Here is an 11,642-nt window from a genome sequence, read left to right as displayed (position 1 = left end):
CAAATTCAGAAAATTTCAACTATAAATAAAATATTTAAAATCTAAATATAACTCTCAAATGATATCCAAAATTTCTATTTGCATTTGTTTGAAATTTCGAGTTGACATTAGTGATATTTGTCATTTTGAACTTTTGACATTTTACTGTCATTCTCCCAAAAATCTTCATGTCAAGAGGGAAAAAAGAAAGAAAAAGGAAAATTTTACTACGTAGATTCTTGGGGGCTAAACCATCCATGTTTAAGCAATGACTATGGGGCAGTGGACTCTACCAAGTGTAAGTATAGACCTGCTCAAGCGATGTGCTCACATTATAGGTTTGGTTTCTCGTTTGGCGCCAAAATTTTGGTCGCTTTTGGAATTGAAAGGAATGGAGAGCATCGGTGTTAAACCACATGCAAAACCATGTTGAAAATGAAATTTAAGAATAAACTTTCCTAATAAATACATCACAAGACTAAAACTATCCTAAGAGACTTTATCAATATATATGTATATCCTAATAGAAACTACAACGATTAAATTACTTAAACCACGGGCTAGAACTACAATTCCACCTATAGCTAAATATTGACAAGTCAGCTAAGTATATACAATATGATACCCTAACAAGCACAAACCAGAGAGAGGGTGGACAGAAAAGGAATAGATAGATAAGAAGGCTCAAAACAGATAGCTTCAGGGATTCGCGGCCCAAGTGAAACACTTCATGAATCCTCTAATAGGCCCCAAGCATGCATCCCATGAAACATACCGGATTGCACCTACATGCACGGGCTCATGTTTGAAAGCAATCCTGAATGTTCCATGTACAGATGGGTATCTGTAGTGAACCCCAAAGAAAAATTTCAATCAAACTAAGCCAAGCCAAGACTACCCACTACTCAAGAAGATCATCTTGAGTGGCTTCAGAATCTTCATCCATGGGATTATTGTCTTGAGTGGCTTCAGAATCTTCCTCCTCCTCAACATGGTTATTACCTTTAGTTTCTGCATCAGATGCTGATCCACTTTTTGATTTGAGCATCATTGCCAGTGTTTCTGCAGCTTGAGTATCTGAGTCAGACCGAATACCACCCTTTTCTTTCTTTTGATCACAATCATTCGCAGAACCTTCAAAATGCTCCCTCAAATCAGGAGCAACAATGCCAATCATCTCACTAAGTGCTCGGAGTTCAGAATTCCATTTAGTAGCATCAGGAGCATTCTGACTCTCAGCCATCGGATGAATCGAATCATCCCCAGCACCTTCATTGTTGTCCCTGCTTCCGGGAGAATCATTTTCTCCATGTACAGAAGGGGCTGTGCTGCAAGCCCAGCTCCCAGCAACTTCAGAAGCTAGAAGATCTGCAGTCCTGATTGTTCCCCCAGCCTCAGTGTCCTCAATGGTCTTTTGTGTGTCCACAGGAACTTCCCGACAAGTTGTTTGACCTTGCTCCTCAGTTTCTTGAACATTCATGTCATCATCAAACTGCATGGTGTCCCCAACTAAAACAGCATCCTTGTTCAGATCAACTTTTTGCTCACTGTAATTGGCAGGACTTTGAGTTTCAAGAACTCGTTCAGTGTCAACAGCATCTCCTTCCTTCAAAGTGCCAGCACCATCAATGTCAGAACCAAAGCCACCTTTGGCACCATGGTCGTGATCTGCACTGGTAAATTCTGCCTCTTGTGTATCTTGGCATTCGTCACTTCTGATGTCACAGTCATGCTTCTCGGTGACACTGGCTTCATTGCTGGATGTTTCAACTTGTTCTTCAATATGCTTCTGTGCAGAAGACGTTGATCCAGCCTTGGCAGAAATTTTACTGTGGTATGCTGCGACTTCATTTCCTTGACCTGACGTCCCACCAATGACTCCATCCATGTCAATAGAAGCATTCTCATAATTCTCTTCATCTTCTAAAGTTCTCTGCATTGCTTTCAATTGTTCCTGTTGCTTAGCAAACAGTACTTGTATCTCCTCAGTTGTTGAATAAAATGCTCGTAGCTGTGTTTCCCTGCATGACAAGAATACAACCTCAGTTTCTTTAATCACTACTATCCAGAGCTTCAGCAGCAAAATTTAAAATCTATCGTACTAGTAAAGAACAAGGCAACATGTAAATGTTGCCACAGATGTCCTTCAACTCAGACTTGACAACTAACATGTAGGTGGAAAAGGCCAAATTGTATGCAGGCAAATATATGAAGTCTATCAGCAGGAATTATTCACTATATAATCCTGAGTTCAATCAAATTCACGTTATCCAATGATTAATATTTCCATTGCTCCAAAATCCCTACCGAAGCATGAGTTTCTCTCTGGCAGCTTTAAACCTTCGTCTCTCAAAGTCAAGATCTCGTGCTGCAGCATTCATCTCAAGCTCAAGAACAGAAACCTTAGCCCATGCTTCTTCTCGAGCTGCCTGCTACCAACAGCAAAAACTATCTCAGCTTGAAAAAAAGTGCACTAAAGAGGCTTCAGAGTAAGCTATCAAAGTAATTAAAGGATAAGAAAGGAAAAACACGTACTGGAAAGCTAAGGCAAGATATCAAGACTGAACCACAAGATTCTGTTTTTTAAGGACAACAGGCACAAGTGGCTTGGGAATCATGGGTCCCAAAGCATCATGATATTTACTTTTCAGATTCAATGGTTGACAATGGTAGGATTAGTAGAAATCAAGGCAGATGCATTTTCAATAAAAACTTTTATCAAAAAAATTCCTCGTACTGTATTACATTAACTTCTCGTCTCTACCTTTTCACTCTGAAGCTCTTTCTTTAATCTTCTAGTTTCCTGCTCAAGTTCTTCTACCCTCTGATCTAACATTCACCATAACAAAATGTATCAGCATGTAGTTGCATCTAAATATCAAACAAATTGTTGCAAAGAAATAAGATACTGAATTTTAAATGATCAAATTGCCTTTATATGATTTGCAGAGGCAAGCTGCTCATCATGTACTTGAGCTTCCAACTGCCGAACTTTATTATCAGAGGCAACCAACTTTTGCCTGGTATCCTCCTGTAAAGCAGAGAATGAAAAAAGGTGAAAAAAAAAATCGAATGTTCAGACATTAGAAAAAACTGACTTAGGCTAACTGAAGCAAAATGGCAATCGTACCAGCTTGGATCTCAAGGTTTCCACCAGCAAACACCTTTCCCTTTCCGACTCCTGCAATTGAATATTAGATGACAATTTGTGTCCTAATAACACAGAAGAATTCCTAACTGATTTAGCTAAAAAATCTAGAACCTGAAGCTTCTTTATCAATTCTTGTAACTCCCTTTCCCGTCTTAAGGCATCATCAGAGAATCGTTTCAATTCCTCCTGAGCCTCCGATTGAACTCTATGTACAACAGCTTTCAGATCAGCTGCAGCCTTTTCTCGCTCTTCTTTTCGCTGACTCTGCTCTTCATGTAATTGTTCCTTGAGTTCAGCTATATTTACGTTTTGACTGTAAAGAAAAGGAGACTATTAGGGTGTTGTCCAACAATTAATTAGCAATTTTAAGTACCTTGCCTCCTATAAGAGGATATCTATGAGCGATTAAAAAAGAAAAAAAAAAGGGGGCAATTTTAGCTATAACAGACAATAAGGGAAAACAAGCTACAATATAATTCCACCATCCTAAGAGCAGTCAAAATTTGCCAAAAAAACATACAGAATATACAAAGCCTTGATACCTGGGAACTGGAGACTGATTTTAAGTACATGATGCATAAACACAAGAAACGAAAGCACACATGAGTATAGAGATACACAGAAGGGTAAAATATAGTTTACTTCTCACAACTTTTTAGGGAAATTTTAAGTTCAGCACACCAAATTTAAAAACTTAAAATTCACCGATATGGTTTTGAAAAAAAATCAATCATCAACTCCTGTTGCAGTTAAGTGGGAAGGATTAAACAGCATTTGTCACATGACAAACAATTCAAAATCCATTTTATTCTTTTTCCAATAATTATAGCTGCAAAAAACCATGGCAGTTTCTAATTATTCCGTGAGTTTCATATACCAAATGCCCAGCACGCTTGAGTAAACAGTGATTAAAGAGAAACTGTTATGTACTGATTTGATAATACTGATATGGGACCTCTTTCTGTTAGTACCGACAACAGTTTTTAGTTGTAAAAACACAATGGCACGTTAGTAATAACTGAGGGAATATTGGGTTATTTTAAATACCCAAATGTACTGAGATTGAATTGTCTTTTTGTGAATACTTTCCTCTCAAATATTTCTCATAATGGTAAATACTATCCATAACGAGAGAGAAACGAATAGCATGAAGTTCTCCAGAGATTTCAGGTGAAGTTCCACTTATATTCCCTCGCCATGAGCAAAGTAGGAGAGCTTGAGGTCCCACTCAAATTGACATTCAATCTGAGGGTAATGATGCCATCAGAGGAAGATGACCAACAATGAATCTGGAGTTTCTGATAGAAGGTATGGAAAAATGTATTATAAGGGGAAAAAAATTACGGTTCTTTAATTATTACATGTGTTTTTTCAGCAAGTGGCATAATATTTTACGCTTTTTAGTGTTATTTTCTAATATTTTGATTGTTTCCTTCATGAGAAGGAAACTAGAAAACTTTAGGATATTATCTTTGGCGTTCCTTCCTGACAAGGAAATCTGGCTTTATAAACAGCCATTTGTCAGCACTTGTAATCAGATTTGATGAATGAAATATTTTGATGCCTGTGATATTCAAGGCACATAAATGGGGACTGGTCATTTCAATTCATCCGAATTCTCTTATTTATACACAAGCATGGCTGAATTAATTTCCTTGATTTTTATGTTCTTAGATCAGATGCTACAAACTCTGGAATAGTTAGAGTATTTATCAGATGATTGTAACAGAATACAACAGAAAATAATTCCAAAAATTAAATTTTCAATAATCCACAATCAGTCACTAACCATTAAATTATGAATTTGTTTTAAATTGTGCACTACATTTTCATGAAGAATGCACAACATTATCCACTATATCATTCTAGAACCTTTGGAGCTACAACTGCACTACATGATATTAATAACTATGACCTAACTTCATTTGCATGGAAAATGCCTCAAATGAAACATTTTACTGTTATCTCTTTAATACTTCTTACCTACCATCCGGAAAGAAATTCACAAAAAAGGGGCTGCACAGTGATCTCTGTAAAAAGCATTCCAATATTTTGCCTCTTGTAGTTCAAAAATCAAGATAGAAGCAAACCTTAACTTGGTGCCCAGCAGTTTCAGCACCTTTATTTATCTCATAGGTCAACACTATCATAAAGTCCAGAACCAATAATGTTTTTAAGGAAAAGTCAGCTCCTTATACAGTGGGAATTCTCATATCCCCTATGTTCTAAGCCAACGTAAAGAATAAAACGTATCCCAGTACTAACTCAATGTCATTTTAATAGACTACTATAACAAGATTTAAAGATAGAAACCAATTCCATATCATCCAGAACATTACCAACATAAAAATTATTCAGTCACAGGTAGATATAACTGCAGTTAATGACATCTTAAATCTTGCCATATTACATATATGATCAATCCACTTAAAAAGAAACCACTACTAAGAATTATTAAATACTAAAACCATGGGAATAAAATAGAATATACCTATTTATTATGGCATTTGCTTCAGTACACGACTGCATAGAGGCATTGAGCCTTTCATTCAAGTCTTCCATAATATGTTTCTGTTCAGCAGAAACTCTGTTGATTTCACCTAGTTCCTTCTGTTTGAGATCCACCATGTGCTGTAATTCTTGCAATTGATCAAGGTAAGATTTCTCAATGGACTCTTTGACTGATTTTAATTCCTGAAGAATGGAACATAAACTCAGCTCATATTGTAGCTTAAATACATAGAAGAAAAGGTAGAAATAAAAATCAAGCACTTCTAGAATCCATGCAACACATGGATAGTTGCTAAACATAATGCATGTAGCTTATGAAACAAGCAGACAGAGAGGTAAAAGGAACTAACAATAACGTACACTTCCATGTTGCTCAACAGCTGCACGATATTCATTACGCAAAGTCTCAATTAAAACAAGCTGACTTTCTAACTGCTTTCTCAGTTCCTGCAACAATACTGGATAACATTAAAGAAAAAGTGGTGCACCACTCCTTAACACTAATTATTCCAAATCAAACCCACCGTGTTTGATCTTTGGAGGCTTCGAAAATCATCAAGTGATATGGGACCCTCAGGAGCACCGATTCCTAAACCTTTTAATCTCTTATTTTCAGAAACAAATTCCTCTACATATTCAAATAGAAGAACAAAGAACATGAAAGGCATAGAAAAGTTAAACGACAAAAAATATGTATCAATGTAAAATAAATTTAAGTCTCATTTCCTGATTATCAAGCAGATTGCATAAAGCATAACTTTATAATCATGTCCTATCACACATCGGCACAGCAAACCATGAATTTTATCAAGGATGTGAAACTTTAAACTGATAGAGATGATAGCATGCCAGGTCACCTGCATCCTAAAATAACATATAGCAGAAGAAAACATGCTAAAACTGATAGCAGAGTTTGAACTGGCGATGCAGAAGCATGAAAGGGGTTCATTAAAGAGCAGGGAAGGAACTAGGTTTGGTACTCAAGAGGCATCCCCCAACCCCCCAAGGCCAAAAAAAAAAAAATCCATTGATATGTATGCTATATATATGTGATAGCCTTTGCCCCCTTTAAATTTACAGTTCGCCCCCCATTCACTTTTTGGCACAAGGCAAACAGCAATCTTGAACCTAGTGCCCATCCAGTTTCAGCCATAATATGAGACCATTGAGTCACCAGTCAGCTGGCCTCCATTACTTTGCATAGCACCGATAATTGATAGAATATGAGATCAATTCACAAGGCTTCACATTTTTAATTATTACTTGCAATATTTAAAATCATTCTCTTTACAATAAAATCAGTTAACACTATAAAAATTATAGAAGAATAATATTCAATTAAGAACCAATTCCAAGTAAATATATTTGTTATATATTTACAAGTAATAGCCCTTGCTCTCTTTAAATTTACAGTTCGGCCCCTTTAAACTTTTGGCATGTGGCAAACAACAATCTTGAACCCAGTGCCCATGCAGTCCATGTAGTTTCATTCAAAATAAAGAGTATAGAAATTGTAGAAGAATTTTAAACCAACGAATATAATCTTAGTGCCAAATATTTTTTTGTTTGTAACATGGTAATCCCAAACAATATCATATCGCTGCTAACATACAGCACTTTTACATTAAGATAATTATATTCATTATGATGTTATTATAATTTTCTAATTGTGTTATTATAACTCATGTTAGTCCATGTGTCACACGAAGATTAAGAAATGGATTAATTTTTTATTATTATTATTATAATGTGTCATGATCCAAAATTTGAGCCTTGACCAACCTATAAGCTAAGTCAATATAACTTAATGTAGCAAGCCTGAAAATTTTCTGTGGAAAAAAAAAAAGGTTTTTCCAACGTTTTTTCACATCTCCTTTATATAAAGAGAATATTATGTATATTATATGCATATTTGATAGATGTTGCATGATGGGATATTATTCTACAATTTTTGTAAATTAAAAGCTTAGTTAATGATAAAATACAATAGTGTCATATAATCCACATAGCCCAACCCACCTAGTGAGATAAGACTTGTTGTTGTATATTATTATATTGATGCAATAAACATTTAAAATAATATTTTTAATAATTATGAATAATTATAATTTTTTCCACATGCTCCCCTCCCTGAAAATTTTCCCCTGGATCCATCCCTGTTTAAGAGGTTAACTTCGTTACACACTTCTGGCGTGATTGAAGCATATATGCCATTATGCTTAATTCAAGGAGTTAGTGTATGAGTCTGGCGTTAAGCACGTGTCAGTTAATTTATCAGCCATGTGTCTAGTAATTGAAAGTTATGTGTGGCCTTAGTTCATGAATAGGTAGTCCTGGTTTAAAATATCTTGAATTATAAATATGTAATTGGAATTCTTTCGAAAAATTACTAGCAAAGATTATTCTCCATTTTCTTTTGCCTTACCTGACATCTGATCAGATATCCAACAAAGAGCCAGCACTGAATCTTGAAGCATAGTGCAAAGAAAAATGCAAGAATGAATTGAATGAATATTTGTGCCCCAGAGCATGACATTACCTGCTTTTCTTTTAGCAGCCCCGTTATCCAGCCAAGCAGCAGACTTGAGCACCTCTCGAAATACAAAAGCAAATGCAATTTCTGCATGATAAAACAGAACCTTCAATAATTAAGAAAGAGAACACACACACCGCCCAAAGTCTCGCTAATATACAGACCAAAGGAAGACTATACTCTCTATGCCTCACCAAAAAAATAAATAGACAAATAAATAAAGGCAGACCACCAAAGGCAACAAATTTCTACAAGCAGATATTTCTCAACATGTAACAAGAAAATTGCATTAACAGGTGAAATAGAGAAACAAAGAACAAGATCTTAAATCCAAAGGCTAATAAATATTTTTTTCAGGAAATAATTTATAATTAAAGGAAACTAAAACATTGAATATACTAAAAGCAGTGGGCCAGCATGCAAAAACTCAAAAAATAGCCAAAAATAGAAGTTACAAACACTGAGAATATTGGAAGACTAATAGGTTAAAAAAATGGAAATATCAATCCAATGGAAGGAATTCTTGGTACCATGCTGAGGAGGAGCAGCGAATGATATGATATCTCCATGACAGACTTTGACAGCAGTACTATTCTTTTTAAGCCTCTCCCAGTTGAGATAAGTTCCATTTGTGCTGAACAAGGCTTTGCAAGAATCAAAATATAAGAAGAAAGAAAAACCATGTTCTTCCTTTTGGTTACAAAGGGGAGGGGGATGCAGGATATTAAAATCACCTCGTATCTTTCAACCAAATTGATGTCATGCTCTCCATTTTTTCATTAGTGCTTTCTGTTCTGTATATTAAGCAATGTTTAGCACTAACAGCAGTCGAATCAATCTGAAAACGCACGTCCTCTACCAAACGCCCAATACAGTGCTCATTGGCAGTTAATAATATATTGATACCCTGCTTACAGACTTTCAATCAGATAAAATGCGCAAGAATAGTAAATAGTTGACCAAATAAAAACTAAGCATTAAAACTATAGGCTAAACGTGACAGAAGCACGAACTCAAAACGCCAGGGTTAAGACCCTAAAAACACTTTGTTCGTGAAGCTCAGAGACATTTTGTCTCACAATATAGCACAGTTGAATCAAGATGTTAATGACATTCAAAGCTTGTACAACTTTTAAACAATTTACGGAAATACTTCAAATATGACAACCTCCTAATGGTTTCAGTGAGTTTTACTTCCACCTATTCATCTTTTCAAGGAAAAGCTTATGGAGGGAAATGGAGGAAAAATTTTAATGAATTTAATTTTAAAAAATGGACTAATGGGGTTATATAATTTTAATAGAGATAATGAAAAGGAAAAGACTAAGGAAAATCAATTAACAATTTTCAATTCCAATTCTCAATTATTTTATATCGAATCTCCCCTCCCTCGAAGCAAACAGACCAAATGAGAAATCTACTTCTCACTTGCATTTACTGTATATGTAAGCTCTTGAGAAGACCCACAAAGACGAACCTTCTTTCTTTCTTCAAATAATCACTTGACCATTCTGATTGACACGAGAGTAAAAAAAAAAAAAAACGAATGGCCAACTTCACAATTACAAAACACAATATAATCTCCATAATGGCAGGCTAATATGATCATGAAAACTTTACTGCAACCTTCCACAAGTCCAACGAAAATACAGAACCTTTTAGAACAGCCAAATTAAAAATTAAAATATGTTGAATAAAGAATAAACGATTAACCAGAATGAGAAGCTGGTGCGAGTAAGAGTAATGGGGTCGTACAACCTGTTGCCTTTTACGAGCATTGTTAGAAATAGCAGTAAGGACGCCCCAAACGCCAGGATCGAAGTTCTGTAGAGACTGGGAAGCGATATTGGAGGCAACAGAAACGATGAAATCTCTGGGGCTGGATGGCTTCGGCGGAGAAGTGTCAGTAGGGTTTGGATTACCAGGTGACGGCGCCGTTGGAGGGTGGCAGGAGCCAGTCTCAGCGACTTTGACGCCGCGTGTTGGAACTGGTGCAGGGGTTACCGAGCTCTGGTCCTCTACCGTCATTGTAGAGAGAGAGAGAGAGAGTTGGCGGGGATTTTGAAACCCTAAGCACCAGATTTTGGGGCGAACTGAAGTAGTCAATGTCAGCCTCTAGCTTCTCTCGGAAGCCTGGCAGTTTTCTGGGCAATTATAAAATTACAATCATAATTTAAGATTTGAAATTTAATTTTTATAATTGTATTTAATTTGACAAATTTTACACTTCTTACAATTTTTAAAAAATCCCCAATATTTTTAATGTGCTTCTTATTATTAAAATCTTATAAAAAAATTGTTAATTTTTATTGATATTGATAGATGTGAAATATGGGCCAACCAAGTCTATATGAGTTGGCTTATATAAATTAAGTTGGGTTCAATCTATTTTTATATAGGTTAAAAAAATTTTAATCCAGTCCAATCCTTAAAGATTGTCGAGTTAAATAAGTTAACTTACCAACTCTACTTAAATTATAAGTTTCAATTTGATATTTTTTATGATTCATTCTAAATATATCAAAATATTAATTTATAATATTTATACAAAATATATAAATTAATACAGTTAAATAAGTCATATCTAATATGATTTATATTTACAAAATTTTCTCCTTTTTTCATTTTTTAATTTTTTAAAAAATAATATGAATTAAATGATCTAATCTTAACCCATCAGGATTAACCTATATGGTTCACAAGTTATATGGCTTGAGTTAGAAAAAATTTATTTTTATTTGGGTTAGTTTTTTCAAACCTAACTCAACTCTTATGATTGATTATTCTAGTCAACCCATATAATCCGACCTATATTTTCGACTTTAGATACTGATGATTGATTGTTAGTTTATCATGTTATCTTAAAATTTTTATTAATGATAATAGAAGTGTTATATTAAAAATACTGATGATAAAATGAAGTAATTTTTTTGGGCTATAGAGATATTATAATTATAATTTATATATCATGTGTTTATAAATTTTATATTTTGAAAAAAAATCAAAATAAATATGGATTTGTGGGCTCCATCCTAAGACTTGATAAGAGTTGGCTCTGTAAAAGTATAAATAATGTTTATGGGCCTCAACTCATATAAGATATTTGGGCTTGCCAACCAAATTTTGCGGAGAAATGCTTTCAACAAGAACATACTTATTATATCTTAAGGAGAAAAAAAAAACATGAAAATACTTATAAACAATTAAAAATAATTCAAAAGCACCAATGGTAGTGATTTTAAAATTTAAGCTTTGTTTAGATAGGGAAAGGTCAAAAAGAAAGAAAACTGGGGAAGAAAACAAGAGAAAAACTTTTCTCCTGTATGAGAAGGAAAGAAAAAAAGGGGAAGAAGGAAATGGAGGAAGAAAAACAATAGGCAAGACCACTGAATTTTCCTTTCAAAACTTTTTCTCCATTTTTATTTTTTAATTTTTATGAATAATATGAGTTAAAAAAGCCAATCCCAA

General features: G+C 34.6%; 1 protein-coding gene across 2 annotated transcripts; it reads right to left on the bottom strand.

Moving 5' to 3' along the window:
• Window positions 1-500: 500 nt before the first annotated feature.
• On the bottom strand, window positions 501-10,282 carry LOC129291003 (uncharacterized). 2 transcript variants are annotated; one of them, XM_054928081.1, is made up of 13 exons: window positions 9,933-10,282; window positions 8,909-9,081; window positions 8,705-8,808; window positions 8,181-8,261; window positions 6,166-6,269; window positions 6,002-6,088; window positions 5,622-5,824; window positions 3,242-3,443; window positions 3,110-3,160; window positions 2,912-3,010; window positions 2,744-2,803; window positions 2,287-2,411; window positions 501-2,000 (listed from the first exon to the last, which is right to left on the bottom strand). In XM_054928081.1, the coding sequence occupies exons 1-13, from the start codon at window positions 10,200-10,202 to the stop codon at window positions 881-883; spliced, it is 2,679 nt and encodes an 892-aa protein (XP_054784056.1). In that variant the 5' UTR covers window positions 10,203-10,282; the 3' UTR covers window positions 501-880. The 2 variants fall into 2 exon arrangements, with proteins under 2 accessions (XP_054784056.1, XP_054784057.1); XM_054928082.1 differs by having other exon boundaries at window positions 2,287-2,408.
• Window positions 10,283-11,642: the final 1,360 nt, after the last annotated feature.

The sequence above is a fragment of the Prosopis cineraria genome, unplaced genomic scaffold (assembly GCF_029017545.1).
Source record: "Prosopis cineraria cultivar Desert tree isolate PC_DT_omini unplaced genomic scaffold, ASM2901754v1 PC13, whole genome shotgun sequence".
NCBI classification, from domain to species: Eukaryota; Viridiplantae; Streptophyta; class Magnoliopsida; order Fabales; family Fabaceae; genus Prosopis; species Prosopis cineraria.
The sequence above is the reverse complement of the archived record's forward strand: the minus strand, read 5'-3'. Positions and strand labels throughout refer to the sequence as shown.

What these genes read in the sequence shown, in the direction of transcription:
- LOC129291003 (XM_054928081.1), bottom strand. Translation starts at nt 10,202, where the DNA reads ATGACGGTAGAGGACCAGAGCTCGGTAACCCCTGCACCAGTTCCAACA. An exon ending in GGCTGCTAAAAGAAAAGCAG is followed by an intron (nt 6,270 to 8,180) that starts GTAATGTCATGC and finishes TTGAATATGTAG; the next exon opens with AGGAATTTGTTTCTGAAAAT. An exon ending in CCTCTGCAAATCATATAAAG is followed by an intron (nt 2,804 to 2,911) that starts GCAATTTGATCA and finishes ATGTTAGATCAG; the next exon opens with AGGGTAGAAGAACTTGAGCA.